At 37.5% G+C, this 19,551-nt stretch overlaps 1 protein-coding gene across 2 annotated transcripts in view; it reads right to left on the reverse strand.

Annotated features, from left to right (window-relative positions):
- NBAS (NBAS subunit of NRZ tethering complex) overlaps positions 1-19,551 on the reverse strand; it is a 191,597-nt gene that overhangs the window by 84,215 nt on the left and 87,831 nt on the right. For both annotated transcript variants that reach the window (XM_054194532.1, XM_054194531.1), the window contains 2 exons: positions 15,574-15,650; positions 14,898-15,035 (listed from right to left, as the gene is read on the reverse strand). In XM_054194532.1, coding sequence (XP_054050507.1) covers positions 14,898-15,035; positions 15,574-15,650 — 215 coding nt within the window. The remainder of the gene's footprint in view (positions 1-14,897; positions 15,036-15,573; positions 15,651-19,551) is intronic.

Below are 19,551 nucleotides of genomic sequence, written 5' to 3' on the forward strand. Positions count from 1 at the left end.
CAGCAGGGTAAAACATGTACCAAATGTCTGAACCTTGAGGCATGCTTGAATCTTTCTATGACTTGCTGGTCATTCTAAATTGATTTATATTTTTCCTTTTTTTCTTTTCAAGTCTGAGCTGACAGGCTGCTCACCAAGTCATATTAAATGCCACAGGGCATCCTTTTTCCTCTCCACATGATATTTTTTTGAAGCCCTCTAAAAATGCAAACTCTTTGATTTTACAAACAACATCAGTAGTTCTTTCAAGGTTGCTTAGGAGATTGGTAACAGGATAATAAAACCTCAGAAAAGAGACAGGCAAGCAGAGCAGTGCCTCTGCAATACAATTATATCAGCTGGAAACCAATCCACTGTTTATTATGTACCCTGGTATCTCATTTTAAGTGATACACTAGAATGTGAGCATGGAGACAGGGGAAGTCAGAGCAAGACGAGGAAACCTGTTTAACATAATTGCCTGCATCCTCTGTACAGTCCACTGAGAAAGGCAGGTCCCTCTGACAACCTACGAGGGTAAATTTGCTCTCTTTTACTAAGTTTCCCCTCTCTTCGTTAAGAAGAGTAGAATCCAATGTCAGCACTCTTCTTCCCGTGCACAGCCCATGGGATTGTTCAAAAAGTACACAAAGACAAACTGGAAAGTATTTTCAAACAAATACACCAGAACTCCTTCTTCAAAAATAGCTTCTGAAGATGAAAAGATAACATTTTTAATAGGTTTCCTGAATAGCACATAATTTTTCACCTTGAGGCAGAACTAAACTTGAGTATTTACAATAACTTAAAATAATATTAATTACTAAGACCATTTAATTTTTGGTCCATTGTTGTCTTCAATACATTGGGCAATCATCATCTTTAAGTGTGAAATTCCTTTTTAAAAAAAGTAATCTGCTACCTTACTTCCAGTGATAATATTCTGACAAAGCTGTCACCCTCTCAAACGACATCTATCTCTAGTGCCAACCTTCATTCCCCATTTGTTACATTTCCCAAAGAGCATCTGTGTGCAATCTTTCATGCTGCCTGTTTATGCTTCACAAGAACACCTTAAGGCTATTTAATCAGCATTTTCCTGCTAATACTTCTGCCAAATAATACCTACAAAGATGCAATAATAAGCGTGCGGTTTCGCCAGGACTGCTCTCTACCAAATTGGTCATCACTATTTCACTGTTTTTCTTATCTGAACCTCTTCTATCTCTTATTTCAACACCAGGTTATAATAAAAATAAAATTAAAAAACCTGGATCAAGGACCACTGTGTGATACAGGAGTACCACAACAAATAATAATGATGACAAACTGTTACAAGGAGGGAAAGAGACGGAAGTGGAAGATAATTTGATGTACATGTTGCTTAAATGGACAACATGATCCTTGGATGTAAGTATGAGGAATGAGAAACAAAAATTCAGATTGATGTTTTTCACCAAGGTAATTAATTCCCACTACTAGGTTCTTTTCCAGCTTTGAAGTTCTGAAACACGTTATAAAAGGGATGGCTCTGAGAAGTACCACAAAAATTATTTAAAGCATTTAAGAAACGTGACTTACAGTAATATACAAACAATGTCTTTGGAAGGAGGGTCTATTGAGCTTATTAATGACAGAGTTAGAATAGAATAATAGAATCATATCCGTGTATCTATATCCAGACATATGTAAGGCGAAAATGTGTAACAAACTCTTCAGTCTAGGAGATAAAAGAACAAGATTTGCCAGCTATCAAATTAACACATATATATTCAGACTAAAGAAGACACGAGTTGTTTTTTTATTGCAAGCAGTTGCCAAGGATTGTGTTGAACTCTTCACCAACAAAAATCTTTCAATCAAGCGTTGTCCTGTTTTATCCCTTACAAGACCTATGCTCCAAACTATCAGAGCATGTGAAATCAAAAATTAGTTTAGAGAAATCCCACAGCCTGCTTCATGCAAAGCCTATACTGATATCTGATGCGAGACTTTTAGGGTTTTTTAATCTATAAAAAACAATCTTTCCCAAGTTGCAGTTGCTTGCAAAACTAATTTACTGGAATGACGCACAGCTTTCCTTCTCTCAGATTTGTTATCCTACAGATTTAAAGTGTTTTCTTAAGTAACAGTGCTGCTTGTGCAGTACTTATCAGGCATTCAACACAAGCTCAATGAAACAACATAAACAGACGATGTGTTCGGTATCAAGTTGCGCAGAACTTGTATTTCATGATTTTAAGTATTATTTAACATCTCCACATTTTTAATACATGTTTTTTTAAAGGTAAACACAAATATTTCTACATCCATTCAATACCTAATTCAATTAGAGATGATGCTTGTTCTAAAAACACTAATACAGAAAGCTATATTGCCAGTATTCAAAAAAGCCTTAACCATTTTTGATTGAAAAGGCGATAACAACTAGCTAGTAATAGTAGCTGGCGACAAAGAAAATTAGCAAAATCTGTAAAGGCTGGCTCTTACTGCATCATTCATAGGGTGTACAAATTCTTTGACTTTGGTAAAATTTTAACAGGTGCTTAAAAAAATAATCCCTACAACAATTTGTGTAAATACAAACTATGACAGGTAAAACTGATAAGAAGTCATACTCAACTTGTCTTCTTTCTGATGTTATCTGTCAAAAAAAAAAACCCAAGAAAAAACCCCAAACTGCTACCTAATACACTATTATCTTTGTTGGCTTTCCAGAGTCTTTCAGATAGTTAGAAATTGTGCGTAGGTGTCCCAACTCCCTGCTCTGCCAGATAAATCTCCTCCTACACTTCTAGACAGACATTTGAACACAGCTTCCCCTCCCTGCTCATTCAGGAAGGGTATTTTACACAGGAACACAGCAGCAAACGTAGGATAACTTTCCAGAGAAGCCACAAGAGCTGACCTGAATGTATCATATCCTTAACTCGTGGGCCTCCACAGCATTGCCAAGGGAAATCCCTCATGAACTACCCACCAATGCGTTTTACTCATCTCTGGGACTAGTGCTACGTTTTACAACAGTGTTGTCTTGGCAATAGTGGCAAAAACTTTGCTTAGGAATTAAAAAAAAAAAAAAAAGGAGAGGAGAGAAAAGAAAAAAACAAAACAAAAAACCCCCACATCCATCACTTCAGCATAAATCTAATTTAATTCCATGATATTAGATGTGATTCACTCAGCACAAACAAAGACAAGCTGCTGTCAATACTGCAACACCAGCCGTTACCAGTAAAGCCCCAGCTGGAGATCAGCATCCACCTGACTAGATGTTTTAAAGCAGTATTTCTCTTTGACCATCCTCTGGGAGGCACACCTGTAAACCCCTTCAGAGTCTGTATGTCACTGTGGTATTATAAAAGCAACACCGGTTTAAAAAAAAAAAAAAAAAAAAGAGATAAGAGGTTTTGATCTTCTAATTTTTTCACCCTGATCCCTAAAATAATCTTCAATTATTTTTTTTTCCTGGCAAGTTTCTATTTAAAGAGATTTGAAAGAAAAAAGAAAAGTCTTAATTCAGCCATACATATCAGGAAGAAAAAAATGAATCCGAGTCTGTTTTTCTCCTGTTCGTCTCCTGCTCAGGGAGCAGCAACAACCTTACAGCTATAGTAAGAGAGATAAAAAATAAAAAGCTCTACTGGGAACATATCATTGAGATAATATTAGATCATTGTGAGGCTATTTAGCTTGTTTACTTATTTAAGACCAAGAATCCTTCCAATTGTTCTAAAAAGGAATACTATTCTTTCAGTTTTCTTTTTAATGTAAATGATCTTCAGACTGTGATACAGAAATGACGAGGAACACTGATGAGAAAAGCTGCTTAGATCACCAAGGCTAATCCACTCATAGCCACCTCAGATACGTAAGTGATGTTGTGGACCCTTCTGGATTGAAGTTGCAAAATGTTTCCATCACCTTTTGAACTACAGACTTTTGGTAACGATCAAAAGCTGCAACCACAGTGAACCACAGGAGTCCGAATGGGAATGCAGAGGACATGTCAGTTGTGCCTTGTAACACCGCATCTGTTCTGTACCGTCTTCAGTGGGCCTCAGAAAGGAGATGATGCTGCAGAGGAAGACGCGTACACCAAGCAAAACCTTTGATCTCTTAAGGAGATCTCTTAGTTAGCAAAACTAAGAGATGACAGCACACAGCAAGAGACACCAGGGAGCACGGTGTAAAATTCCTGCTACAGACACAGCTGCGCTTTGATCACTATCCTGTGTCTAGCTGTTGCCCATCTCCAGCACTTCTAAGGAAAGCAAACCACACCTCTGGAAAGCACTTACATTTCAGGGAGGAGAACCTTCCCTAATCCTCGTAGCAAGTGCTACAATCCCTGTAGCAAAAGATTCAATATGCTATAAATTTGATGAAGGGGAAGGCAAGAAAAAAAGAAAAAGAAGAATGAAGAGAAGCACCTATAGGCGACACTTTTCCTCATGTACAAAAGCAAGAAAGAAGATTTATAGGAAAGAAATAGTTCACTCAAGAAGTAAAATCCATCCCTCCATAGAACAGCTTTTCATTAATTAAATCGATGACACTTGTCCTCAATTGAGTCTGCTGTCACAGCGTGAGTCAAGATACATTACGTTAGACAAAGCACCGCATGAATTTGGGGTGGCCCACCTTTCAGAACACAGCTGTCTCACGCCTGATCTGCTCCAAGCCAAGGATAAAGTGTATGGCTGAGATGGAAGACCAGAGCATCTCAGAAATAAAACCTGTACTGTCACATCACTCAAGTACAAGGATACCTCAACTTTGCCCTCCCACTGCTGCAGCAGCTACTTATGTTGTTGGGTGACAACAATGATTTGTTCACGATCAGCTTTAACAACCATTTTTTTAAATGGATACAGGAAGCAGCAAATCCCATCACCCACCAGTGAAACCACACCAAGTCAACATATAAGGATACCTACTACAATACCTTTTATAAGCTGGAAGATGCATCAGAATAAAGTTGCACAAACTAAGAAAAAAAAAAATGAAGTAGAGATGAGCTGACCAACAAATCCTCAATTATTGAATCGATAGGCAGGTCTTTTACATTCAGCCAATATTAAAGCAATTTTCTACTTCATATTTATAATCTTAAATGATCCATCAGAAGTTTTTGTAACATACTGTAATGTCTCAAGTATATTTAAGGATTTTAAATCCCATTCATACTCTTAAAAAATGCTTGTCATCACAGTACACCAAGAACAAACCATCTCTGTGTTGTTTTTGTTTGTTTTAATAGAAGAAATATTGTATGTTTTGAACAAGCAATGTTGAAATGCAATAGTTGAAAACTGAAAAACTTGCATAAGAAGGCAGCATACGCCACTGCTGCTTCAAGGCCATTATGCTGGAAACTAACTGAAACTTATAAGGACAAAAGGTTGCCCAAGATGCTGGTATGATTAAAGATAGGACGTAAGTGGAGTCCCAGGAATATTTTCTAAAACAAATCCACCAGAAGAGACTGAATAAGGAAGGACTGAGAGTTAAGCTGTTAGTTTTGAATTTTGAATCAGATGTTGCTAGCACACAAAAATAACATTACCTGCTGCTTTTATTTCTGCTTCAGAAATTACACTAAAGACGGTATTAGAATTGGGCTAAGCAGTGTGCAACATCTATTATACAAAACCATGTTCTGCGGGATTTTTTTAACTCTATTTGCAGATGTACTACAATCACTGTCTAGAAATATCAGAATACTCAAAAACCAGGAAGAAAATACAGTTAACAAATTTGATTTCATCTATACATTTTGTTTTAAGGTCAAACAGCCACCCTGTCACAAGATTGAATCATACAGCCAGCCGGGATATCTGCAGTGTTTATAGACTATTGAATGTTAATATCTGCATGTTAGTCTACAAATTACCTTGCATTTTTACTGAAGATGTTTTAAGGTAAATTCCTAATAGGTGAAACTTGGTTACAAAAGTAACACATGATCTTTTAACAGCCAGCAGAAGGAGGAACAATGACAATAAAGTGACTTTAAGCCCAAACAAAACCACCTGGTATAAGCTAAATCAACATAGTTTCCAATACAGAAGCCAGTACTGCTACAGGAAGAAAAAAAAAAAAAAAAAAAAAGATAATGCAACAGGCTGCTGTTAAGAAATAAAACATAAAAATAATTTGAAAAGTTGTCCAGGCAGTTGTTTTTACAGTTATGTTAAATTACTTGTGTCTGAAGAGTTGAACAAATTGTTCTAGTGCTCTGTTTTAAATACTTTTTTGCTTTGTTTTCTATCAGCTATTCCAGCAAGAACGACAAATAATTAGTCCCAAGAGAAAATGTTTTCATAGTTTCTTTTCTACCTTCTATTCTTCAGACTCTCTCTTACTCGGCAAGATATTGACAAGTCAGGTTTAGATAGAAAAATCTCATCTCATCATTTCACCCGAAAGCTGCTTTAGTGGAACTAACACGATATATAAAAGGTTGAAGTGTCAACTGAAAGAACACGTCTGAAAACAGAAAATTACCACTTAGTTTTGAGTGAAGTGTCTACTAATTCATAGTACATAATTCATTTTCCATTTACAGTCAGGATTACTCTCAGTAAATAACATCACAGTTTAGGCAATTGTCCTAACCTTCTGTCCATCTCCCTTTTATCTAAAAAGTCATTGTGCTTTCTTTTCGAATAAATTATGTTATTCTATATTCTTTTAGAATATATCTTTAATCTTGATCTATGTGGCAGCAGTTCTAGTCATATGCAGACTTTGGCACAAACACACACTCATTCTGTAAAACTTCATTACAATATGATACAGTTTTAGTTGAAGTACAATACGGTATCCTTTTAATTTGTAGTTACTTGACTGGATACATGCACATATTTCTGTATCTTACAAATTTAAAGCTTGAAAACTAAATATTCCATGAGCTACATGACAAAACAAAACACACAATTTCCTATTCCCTGACCATTATTAAGATGCCAGAAGTAAAATATTTTTTCATCCTACTCCAGGAGCACTGCTAGCACTTCTGATTAGAAGCATGAATTTCTCAGTGACCACCTTCTCTTACTATGATGTATGTTTTCATGAATAGCTTCTTACACTAAATTTAGAGAGGCCAATCTAGCATTTATCCTCAACTCTCCAAGACGACAAACAAAGAAACAAACAACAAAAACAACCCACCCAACAACCAAACCACCAAAACCAAGAGATGGAGGAGACCGCTCTCTCACGTGATGAGAATTCAGCATTGTCTGAAACGTTACCTATATTGCCAACCCAGATGAATAAAATTTTGCTAAAATATTTTGTGTTCTAAGATGAACAGAAAATTTCAGTCAGGCTGCTTGCAAAATTAATGATGTTTACTGACTGGAGAAAATATTAACAGAAGCACAGAAAAAGAAGGTAAAATAAAGATAGAGCCAATTGACTAGGGGAAGACTGCTTCAGAAAAAGTGTTGGTCATTTTTACACTGGTTCCCAGAGAAGGACAAAACCCTTTGCAAGAAGGAAAGCATTAGTACTTATCTCAACTACCTCCCTTGCATGAAAAACCACAAATGTGCCTCCAGAGGCACACAGGAAAGCTGGACCTCAAACCTCTCCTGAAATGAAAGCCTGTTTTGAAGATCCTCTTTTTAAAAAAGAGTATTTCTGAATAGCTGGCTCAAGAACAACACTCACTCGGCTTTCAGAAGTAGGATTTAACAGAATAGCTTATACAACCCTTGAGAAATGAAAATAAGAAACACTGTAACCATCTCCTTTTCTTAGGCACTATTTATCTTGAATAAATAAAACCAGGGAAAACCACAGCTATTTAACAACAGCTCTTTTATGAGTCATCTAAATACTATTTTGTCCCGACTAAGAATGGTAATGCTTTGTAGTGCTGTGTGCTTAACGAAGAAATATGAGGATCTGTGAAACCATGATTTAACTACATCAACCACACCTCAGCCAACGGAACATAGTTGTCACAACCTGACTGCAGCGTCGCTAATTGCTGGATTACTAATTCAGGGATCACACTGGGAGGTGTTCAAAAGTGTCCACAAAGACTGCTAGTTCACGAGAGCTTACTTGAGTTTTAAGCCTTCAAACGTAGTAGCATTTAGTGACTTCTCAATTTTTGTTAGCTTAGATGTTCATTCATTTTTTAAAAAAATCTGAGTTTATTTGTTGAGCTATCACTGAGGAACAAGCAAATCAATGAGGAAAATTCACAAAAAGTGATAGGCCAAAAAGGAAGCTAAAAGGATTAAAAAAGTACCTGAAAAGCATCCTGAAAAGCACCTTATAAAGAACAGTAAAGCTGACAGCAAAAAGTTCTGAAAAGTCACTCCAAATCGGTAAATCAGTTCGAGAAGCGGTAGGATCACTTGGTGACAAGGTGTGACAGGGACACTCACTGGTAAGTCCATAGCAGAGGAAATCAGTGAGATCTTTGTGTCAGCCCTCACTGCTGAAGGTATAGGGGACAGAGCTCAGAAGACCTTGATGTGTTGGAAGACGACACCTGGGAAGCGTCAGGCCAATTAGGTAAGTTATGTGCTTGCACACCTCCATGACCAGATGGCTTCATCCCTCAGTTCCCAAGGAAGACAAATGTGAAGTTACATTAAATGGCAGGCTAAGGTGCATCAATGAATGTTAAAAAAACCACTGTGCCAGAATGCAAATCCCATCTAAAAAATGGATCTCAAGGGGATCCTCACAGGCAGCACAGACCAGCGGGTCTGATTTCCGTCCCTGGTAAGATGGCAGACCCTGTAACAAAGAATAAAACCACTGAGCACATGCATTAACAGAGCTGGGTGGGCAAGAGTCAGCATGGCCTCTGTAAAGGGAAATCCACTTTGCTTGCTGGAGGGCTATGAGGGTGTCAATAAACACATGGACAAGAGGAATGCTGTGGCAAAATACATACAGATCTTCCAAAAGTCTTTGACAAGTTTCCCCACCAAAGTCCAGTCAGGAAGCTTAAGGTGCCAACGGATTGGAAGAAATGTGCTTTTATAAACTGAAACCTGGTGAAAGGAGAGGCCAAAGCTCAGTGATCGCTTTTCAGGTAGGGGAGAGCCAGCAGCAAGTCCTCTAGGAGCAGGTTTTGAGACCCCTTCTATTCAGAATCTCTTATCAATGACCTGGAGAAGGGATGAGCGATAAATATTTAAGTTTTATGATGACACTGAGCTCTTTGAACTATTCAAATGTCACGCTACATATCAAGACTAAGCTGTCTGGCCTACTTTTGTATTTAAAAAAAAAAAATCCAAACCCAAAAAAACCCAAAGAAAACTTCTTCCAAGATCAGTTCTTAGTCTGCCAGATAATGCCTCATTTCACGGTGCCTTCCCCCACTGCCCTCCCTCTCCACAGTTCTCTCAGTCACAGACTCCACACACATGCAGGAAGGTCAAAAGAAGAGAGAACAGCGCAGAACAGATTCAAGGAGTTCTACTCTCCCAATTTTCCTTTAGGAACCATAAGATACACACTGGACTTCGAAACAGAAGCATACACTAAATGAGATAGGTTCCCACCCCAGGTATTAATGACTAACAGTATCTGAACACGTACGAGCAAACAGCCTGGTAAATAAAAAGATAGGAAGCGCTAGGCATAAACAGCGGCATGAAAAGGAAGCGGAGCAACTTAAAGACCAGCAAAGAAAGTTGAACTTGATGCAGAACATACAACAGAAAATTCAAACAGTGAAGCAAAGGGGACAAATTACACCGTCAAAGGAAATTTGCTAGTTTTCACCATCACTAGCTAAACATAAAGAAGGGCTAACGAGGAGCCAATAGCTTGAATCAGAACTTAAATGAGTAAAGAAGGTCATGTTTAAGTCCATCATAAGTCAAAAATAAAGAGCACTACCATTTTACCAGCTACAACAGACTTAGTGCTAGCCATTGTGTTTATGGATAAAAAGTTGAATGTTGAGACAAAATGAAACAAGACTGTCTTGACAGTTTGTCCATATTGCAGTCAATGTTTACAGACTCCAATAAAACCTGAAGTACACAAATCCAATTTGAGATTAAAAATGCATATATAATTTCTAGTGAGTTAAATTCATAATTTAGGAATGTGACAGGATATTATTATTAAACACAAACCAACATGCAACCATTTAATGAGCATTTGATTTCCAATGAGAGATGACCTCATGTGTATAGACTTTACTTCCAGCTGCACTACAGTGCCATGTAATAAGGTTAAAGCCATCAGACCTCATACAACATGGGTAATACATCTGTTAGCCCATAAGATCTGCCTCTCTCCCTCCTCCTGTATACAGACTACTTATACAGTTTTTATTTCCAGTTCAAACTTTATTTTCAACATCCTACATTCAGAATATTACCTAAAGCTGTAGCATAAGGACCACAGCTGGGAGTTCTGCTTCTCCGGCTTAATACAGCTGTATGTATAATTAAGGGCAACCTTATACAAATAAGCAACAGAACTGCCTTGGGAGCCAGGTCAAGCCTGCAGAATGAACTCCTGGTAAGATCAACACAAACTTCTACATATTCAGTCCCAAGTTCTTCTTTTGACCTTGTTTTCATTAAAACAAGAGATAGATAAACACATATCAGCAAGTAACAATTAAAAAAAAAAAAAAACCACCAAACAAGAAAAACCCTGTTCCACATGCTGGGAACATGCCCTTATGTGAAGGGAGATGAGAGACAGTAAGACAGACGTGACATGTTTGTCACAGCAACTTAATGCACTTAAAGCCTACAGATGCCACTGTGGTGAGGGCAGTACAGAGACTAAATACAGTCTTGCAAAAGAACATGTGAACAGAGACAATGGTCTAAATGACAGAAATAAAGAGAAACAGCACAGGAACTAGAATACGCAACAGTTGTGACAAACAGAGAGAGAAAATGAAAACAAAACCAAAAAAAAAAAAAAGAGACCCCTATTTTGTAAACAGTGACTTTACGTGAGGTGAAAGCAGACCTAATTCTGCCTCTTACACAGAGACTGATAGAGGCTTCCCTAAGCAGCAAGCAACAGAAAAGGGAAGCAGATCAAGTGCACAGAGCACAAGTTCACTGCGTAAATGCACTCTTTCACAGAGTGACTCAAAGGCCACTTACATCAGGCTACTTAACTCTGTGGAATTGAACTCCCAGCTTCTTCACCAACTCTAGGCTGCATCAAAAGCATCACAAAGGAGAATCTCCGAGGTTATCATTTCAACGTATTGCCAGTTGCAATGCACAAAAGCCCAGGAATCAAATTCATTTTCTTGAATGAAAATAACAGGCAAGGGAATAAAATAAAAACCTATGGCTTTTCTGCTAACAGCAACTTTCCTCATCTGCTATTAATTGCAAAATTCACATTTCCCTCTGCAACTCAGCAGTATTTGTCAGTAAAATACTCCTCTCCAAAACCATAGAAGCACCTCAGCATTAGATTAGCACGAGAACAGGAACATAACATATTAATTAACCTTAGGGTAATTAAACTTTTTCAGTCCTTTCTGGAGTAAACAATCCCTCAGATATATTTATTCTGGTGACTTATCAGATGACCAGGATAGGACAAATGAGGAGATAAGCCATTAACAGCAAAAATTATCTAGAAAATCTCTTGCTCAGCTGTACAGCTTTTCCTCTCACTCAACAAGACTGGGAAGTAGCGAGTGGTGAATGAGAATGGCAGGGGGGAGACAGCCTTGATGCTGCCCAAGCAGGCAGCAGCAGCCAAAAAAAAAAAAGGAAAGAAAAAAAAAAAAAAAAAAAAAAAATCAGTGTCTTATCAACACTTCTAGCCACAAAGGCAAAACACAGCCCCATAGGGGCTTCTTTCTGTGAAGAAAAAGTTAACCTCATCCCTGACAGGCCCGGTACAGACCAACCAAAAATAAATATAGGTTCTCAAAGGGTAATGAGTCTCCTCACACCAATGCTTCCCACAGTCAGTCCATTTCTGGAAATCTTGTTCTCCTCTCCTGTCTGGCATTATTCTTATAGACCTTTATCTGTGGTTTTATTTTGTTGTAGAGCTCCTTTAACGTCTTCCTCAGGATAAGAAACTAATATAGCTCAGATGCCCTGAACTATAACTATCATGTTTATATTATTGTAACAACTAAACTTCAAAATTGTCTCTTGGGTACAAAACTAAAGAAGTACTTTACACCCAAATCCCTTTGTTTCTCCTTAAAGCAAAGTAATAACTTCATCAGAAATAGAAATTATCAAGATGATTTCCTTTGGGACATCAACAATACAAAAAAGTTAATGAGAATTTCTGATAATTTACGATTCTGTTTTTGATGTGCAGATATTAGTTACCAGTATTTCACATCACAGCTAAAAAAATAAAAATTAAAAAAAAAAATCAGCCTTTATCCACCAGACCCAATCATTCCTTCAAAACGTTTTTCTTAACTAACTAGCAAGTCCTAAAATTCTTCCTTAGCCAGTGGAAGAGGAACTCCCACCCCCACTCACCATTATCCTTCTAACACATCCATCATTTTCATTCTGAGAACATTTCTCTCATTATGCCAGAGGTACTCATGTACTCTTTTGAAAGATTTACATAATGTTATTTTAAAAGTAGACACAGGAAGTGTAGACTTTTCCATGCTTCTATACAGCTTCTTACAAATTCAGCTAGAGTTTTCAGACAGGATAGTTGATTCAGTAGACCAGAGAAATCCCACCTACTGTGACTCAGATGCTGTTATACAGAAACATATACTCTATGATCTTGAGGATCCACCATCTAGGCATGTGGCTGAAGTGCCAGATTTAGATCCTTACTGAATATGTAAAGGTTTAGAACAGGCGGGGAAAAAAGACTTGGCTATACATCTTCACCCACAAACACACAGCTATCTTCCAAGAATAATGCATAGCTTTGAATTATACATTTAAAGGAGCCAGGGACGCGTTTCTGTTTTGAGAAACGGTCAGAAGGTAAAGTTGATACAAGACACCAGTGGCATGAGCTGAAAGACAATCTATTACGGAACAACATCTACAATTGAGTTTACCATCTTCATAAAAATTTGCACCATAAAAGTTTAAGATCAACTTTGCCCACCAAGCTCTTAGGAAATACAAAAATAAAAGCCATGCCTAGATCTATGCCCATGGAAAGCAAATGGTATATCATTGAGGAAAGCAACTTGCAAGCAGAGCCATTTTTATTACCAGCATCTAAGATGTACATTTGAACAAACAGCTGTTTTGCAGTGGAAACTGAGTGTTTAAGTCTGGGGATTTTACGGGAGGGGGGGTGGGGGGGGGGAGTGGAGAAGAGAAGAGCATTTCTTTTGCTCAAAAGCATCTGTTTCTATGTCTCCTTTTCTACCTCTGTGACATTCTCTCACTGGATACCCTTCGTAACAATGACTGTATTCTCCCACATTGTTTTCTTACTGAGCATTCAGGGCTTTTTTTTTTTTCCCCTTTCTTTCTTCTTTTTCTTGGTGTGCTGTTCACTCAGGATTTTCTCATATAGCTGTCTTCAAAAGCTACTGCTTAAGAGTAGTTCTTAATCATAGCATGTATTCTTTTTAGCAAACAACTTAAAATCCACTGCTTATCACATTCCAATACAGTATTTTACCAAGACGGAACAAAAGATTTAGCCAAAGATCATAACAGGAAGAGATAAACTACATGGTGCTGTTGATAAGACTTCACTTATTAAATGGCAATTGTAGTAGAAATAGTTTAATCTTTAACATCTCCATCCTCATTCTTATGACTTACTCTTTCAAAAGGCTTCATAGCTCTTTCTATAAAATAAGACTGCCTAAAAAAAGCTAAACTAAAAAAAAAAAAACAACATTTTTTCATCAAAGGTGCCTTGCAGCAGGTACCTAGGCTCAAAGAAAGCTACTGAACAAATACGAATGAATTCCTCACCACCAACATATTTTGCAAGCCCCACAACTTTCAGTTGTGGCCTAAGTTTTCTTTTAGCTTCTAAACAGAAGACAGCAGGAATGCAAATCTCAGCAGGAACACAAAAGGCTGCCCAACTGCAGAACTGGGCAAATATCAAAACAAGCCTTCCTCTGTAAATCAGGAGCCATTCTGAACACAGAAAAAAAGAACAAATCTCCTCTCATGCCACAGTGGTGATTCACACTCTCTCTTTTCATTAAACTTGTAGCCAGAAGTGTCCTTTTAGCCGTAAAGTAGAGCTAGGCTGAAAACTGAACACTCCAGAGACCTTCTGTACAGGAGAAAAGAACTGGTGTAAATTCAGAAAGGCTCTCTTGGAGAGGCAAAAAAGAGTTTTTACTCAGGCATCTTAGTAGGAATGGCAATTGATACCTTACTAAACTTTCGCATGCCACACCTTCAATTTATTTTGGAGTTTACCATGCAGCTGCTTTAATCACAGGCGACGAATAAGCAGCGAAGCTGTGCAATTTCAAAAAGAGACAGCTGTCAAAGGAAATCAACAAACTCATCAATGAACGAGGATGACTTTTCAAAAAGACATATGTAAACTAAAATACAAAACAACACACCTCAAGGAAGAGTATGGAAGCTTTCTCAATAGCAGCTTTCTGGTTTAAATGGACACTTGACTCTTCTGAGGAAGTACAATATCAGTATCGCAAGATGACAGCATAGGCTATGCTCATTATTGCTCAGTGTTTATAAGCTACTTTGAAGACTGAGAGTGCTATTACCTATAAATGACACTCGATACTGTGCTTCAAAAACTCTTCCACAAATTGTGAAGTACTTGTCTGTTTACAGCACTGTAGAAGAATAATTATGTGTAACTTAACAGGCTGCTCACAGTGTAAGTCAGATCAGCTCCTTAACAGGCTTAACTCACGTACTGGCTTTTTAGAACAGCTTTAATGCTGCACGTTAATGAATATGGCTTTAAAAAGAAAGAGTACTAACCCTGTAGAGAGGGTGGCATTTGTCCTTGAAACATGGTGCCAAACGAGCATAGATCTGCAGGCTATAGTAATAACTTGCCAGCTGGAGAGATAACGCAGAGTGTAATTGCTTTTCAAAGCATTTGTTGGCATCTACCACCTAGGAGAAAGAGAACGTTAATTTAGATGAAAGAATTAGCAAGCATACAACACTAAGTGCACAAACTTTTACAAAGCTACTTGCTGTGATTTAGAAATAGCTCTGACTACGTTTTTCTGGCACAGAAGTAAATCAGTAACCTACACACACACACAAAGATAGTTCAACTTTATAATGCTTTTCTCCCCTTGCATAAACTCCTAACCAAAATTTTTTTCCAACTACAGTTTTGATGCTTCTATACCACAAAGTTATTATCCCTATTTATATATCCATAAATGTCAGTCAGGTGGCCCAACTACTATTTTAAGAAAATATGTCTTTTTGTCAGTGCCATGCTCCTAAGCCAATTCAATGGCATTTGTTCAGAGTTTCCTTTAAATGCTTCAGCCTGATCTATAAAAAAATCTGTATTTAAATGAATTCAAAGACTTAGATTTTAAAACCATAAAGAAGTTACATTTTCTTATGGACTTTTGAAATGCTATGAATAGCCTTTCCTGGCAAAAACATAGAAACAAAATCACTATCGACATACCTGCGGCAGTGCAAGTAGATAGGCAAGAGACAAGGCCATATCATTCGGTAATGCATCACTTGCCAGTTGTAGCAGAACTGCAACATACAGGGAGTGGAAATAAAGCTTTGATTACTGACCCATCTAGCCTTGACAGTTAGCAAATGAAATGTTTTCAGTGTAACCATATTTTATTAGACACTAGCTTGAAGCACTCTATACGTACTTAATTAAACACTTATCAGTGCAATCCAGAAGCAGATAATATGTAATTAAACTGCAGCACACCTTTACCTTGACTTCCAGGCAAAGTGGCTGATGCATTAACCAAACGAGACTATGCAGTAACAGATGCTAAACAAAGCCACTAAAATATCACCTCTACTGATTTACGACAAGTAAATCTTTTGCTTGTAAAAATCAAGGCGGTAATGTAATGTTGTAAGCATTCGAAGATACCAACGTAAGGAACAGTACAACATGTCTTCTCTTCAAGCCTGAGCTCTAATTAACTTACCACTGAACACAACAAACAATATAAAAAACTTGTCTTAATTTAAAAAAACAAACCCAGCTGCAAATAGAAGTATCAGCATGACATTTGAAATTAATGCATTGAAGAATTATTCTGATTATAAGAAGAAATACTTCTGGTAAAACTGACACCAAAATTACCTGCTTTTCCTACATTTAGAAATCAAACTTTCTTTTTGTTTAAAAAACCCACTATATTTTACATTACACAAACAGGAGAACCAATACACAGACACAATGTGAACACCCAAGATTTGTTAATTAGCAACAGGAGCTCTCCTTCATGCAGTTCCTCCTTCTGTACTAAAGTCAAGCATCACTGCAGTTGCCACAGAAGTTCCAACAAACAATTACAGAATAACAATTCTCATGATACATTTAATTCTCAGGTTTGAGGGTAGAGAATTTAAATGATTAGTTCCAGGGACAGCTTCAAAAGTCTTATGAAACCTGGACCAGAAATTGCATAAAGAATTGAAAGTATACCAGGAAAATAATATTATGGTTTCCTTTTTTATAGATGATGATGATATAATTATTGTTGTTGCTCCGATCAATTAAAAGCCATCTTCCAGAAACTTAGCTCTTTTTTTATTTTCAGGAAGTCTCAAATACCTATATTCCCACATTACACAAACTACTCTTGAGGGCACGCTGGCAAGAAACTTGATTACTTTACATGCACAGCCCCCCAGTGAATTCTTTGTTGATTTATAAAAGGCTTGAATGACCAATTACAAAGTTAAGATTATCATTAATTTGCCATCAGCCTGAAGTGGATTTACATGCTGGCCCTCGGCCAGAGAGAAAAAAAAAAACAAATTTCTATGTGACAGGTCATCACAGAGGCTGCCTACATGGCAATACGTCCCACCTACTGCAAATACAAGCCTGCCCAACAGCACCTATGCTCTGCGCGTCAAATAGCTTTTACCAATAGTTTCTTGCTGCTGACAGCTTTTTTCTGCTACATTCAAAATAACCTGTATGCAGTCCAAGCAAAAATAACAGGACTCTAGAAATACGTGATATTAAAATCTTGATGAATTAGCTTGCAAAACTGGTATTTCCCCACTCTGAGCACACATAAAGTTTCTTTCTATATTCTTAAAACCACCTGTAGTAGAACAGAAAACAAATGGGAAAGAATTTGGGCTCTACCCTCTACTCCCTTCCTCCAGAAAATTAATGACTGCAAAGCCTTGGAAATACGCCACAAATTGTGGGTTCTCTTCCAACTGAACATCCCCAACATGACAACTGCCACACTAGCAAAAATTTATCTTCACCCTTCAGATAGCAATCATGACAAAGAAAATGGCACCAATACAAGGCCAGAAAACAATATGAATTTATTCATACTCTTTCATGAAGCTCAACACAAAGGCATCCCAGTTGACAGAATACACTTAAGAAGAAAGACCTGCCTCCATTGTCATCGCTTCTGAGTAGAAAACATTCCCTGTACTGGTTCAATAAATATAAGTTTTCTCTGCGCTTGTGTGCAGATATGTGCTCATGTACCCATATATAGTTATAAGCCTACTTTACATGGACATAAACGCATGTGTACACACAAAGACTAATTTCATACATTTTTCTGTCTCCCAGTGAAGCCCTACAGGAATTCTCTCACATCTAACAGGGCTAAGTTCAAATCACAAGCTACAGACGTTAGCAGGATGCCATTCTGTCCTCTCACAAATCTTCACAAAATTTACAGGAACTTGGTATCATTTCAGACCACTGCCAAATCTGAAGTTTACCAAAGGGATTAAACGTTGCAGGGCTGTCAAACCAGGGAGGACAGGCAGTGACAAGCAAAGAGCCAATGCTGCTGTTCCACAAGCAATATTTCCTTAAGAAAACACAAAAAAATATTGGGTTTATGAATAATTTTTATCTCCTGTGCAGGTATTGTCTTTATGCCACAAGCCTGTTTGGAAGGCAAAGTAGGGAAAAAAATGGTTTATTTGTGAAAACTGGAATATATACCTAGGAAGTTTCAATTTTTCCCATTTATTCTCTGAAAAAAATGCAAAACCCACTTCAAATCTTCCATTGTTCTTTTGGATGTGATAAAATCTCACTAAACTTAAAAGTATATATTGTAGTTAAACAGCCATACCTGCAAGCAATTACAAAATCATGGAAAATATCAAGCTATTCTTTGTTCTAAAACTCCTAAGCATTAATAGGTCTGACCAACTTTCTTGGGTTTACTTTGATTTTAGTACCTAATACGGTTACAACAAAATGTAGCCATCGATTTTAGTAACTTTGCATTCAGATTTCATCTTCAACCACCCCATCAAATCCCTAAGGGCAATGGAGAAAGACAACTATATTTAAACAGAGACGCACAACATTGCCTTGGTAAGAATGTTTTACTGAACCCACAGTGATGGGTGTTACCAGTTCATGGAAAATCCTCAGCGTACCACCTACCTCCAGACAGAAAAGACAAGAAAAGTCAAAGTCCAAGGCTTGTGAACCTACCAAATCCACAAAAGAAGCAGCAAACATTATCCTGAGTTTTATCACACGCACTGCCTCTGGGGAAAGCATTTAGCCATTCCCTGACACCTGAGGCATGACACTGCTACAGTACTAGAATCAGAGTTTGATGCGTACTGCAACTTCTCCTAAGACAGTGTGCTAAGTACCACTAGGGTTTCTTTGCTGAACTGCATCTTCTTTCAGGTTCATCGATTCTTCCAGCAGAGCTGAAACCTGCTGCCTAGAAGACAACTACAGGGAAACAAACAGGATTCAAACTTGTCTGAAAAATAAAATCTGTTATGTTTATTAGTTACTAGTATAGTAGCTAATAGCTCATATTACATTCAAGTGTCATATGGCAAAATCCTCCCAAAACCTTAGAGTAAACCTGAAAATATGGGAAAAACACGGAAGAATAACTGGGGAATCACACCTGCCTGACTTTTTTCTTTTAAATTTTGGTGGTGTGCTATTAATACGCACATTTTTCAAGCTCCACAATCCTGAAAGTGTTAACTTATTATGTCTTTCACTGGAATTGATAGAGCAAAGCATTAAGAAGGGGGAAGAAGTAGGATCCAATACTGTTAATCCAGGGCTAAATGCATTAGAATTAGCAAGTTACCAATCTATTCATTTACAGAAAGCTACATTACACTTAAGTGTAGGAATGCTGTCTACTGACTACCAAAAGGTACTATACAGCAGGACTGCTGAGTACAGAATAAGTATAGCTCAGTTTTCCAGAGGAAAACACACAAAACAGCTCCATAGCACAGCTGGAGGGACTCATAAGCGAAATTCAGATTGACTAAGAGTCATGGAAGAGAACAGAAGTATTAAAATGGAAAAAACAGTAGTCTGCACACTTAAGAGGAGGATGACAGAGGCTCAAAAACCGAGGCTGGAATCTAAAATTTCTTTTTTTCTTCAAGAAAAAGTCCCCAAAGCTGAAATTTCCAT

Source organism: Rissa tridactyla, chromosome 3, assembly GCF_028500815.1.
Source record: "Rissa tridactyla isolate bRisTri1 chromosome 3, bRisTri1.patW.cur.20221130, whole genome shotgun sequence".
Classification (NCBI taxonomy): Eukaryota; Metazoa; Chordata; class Aves; order Charadriiformes; family Laridae; genus Rissa; species Rissa tridactyla.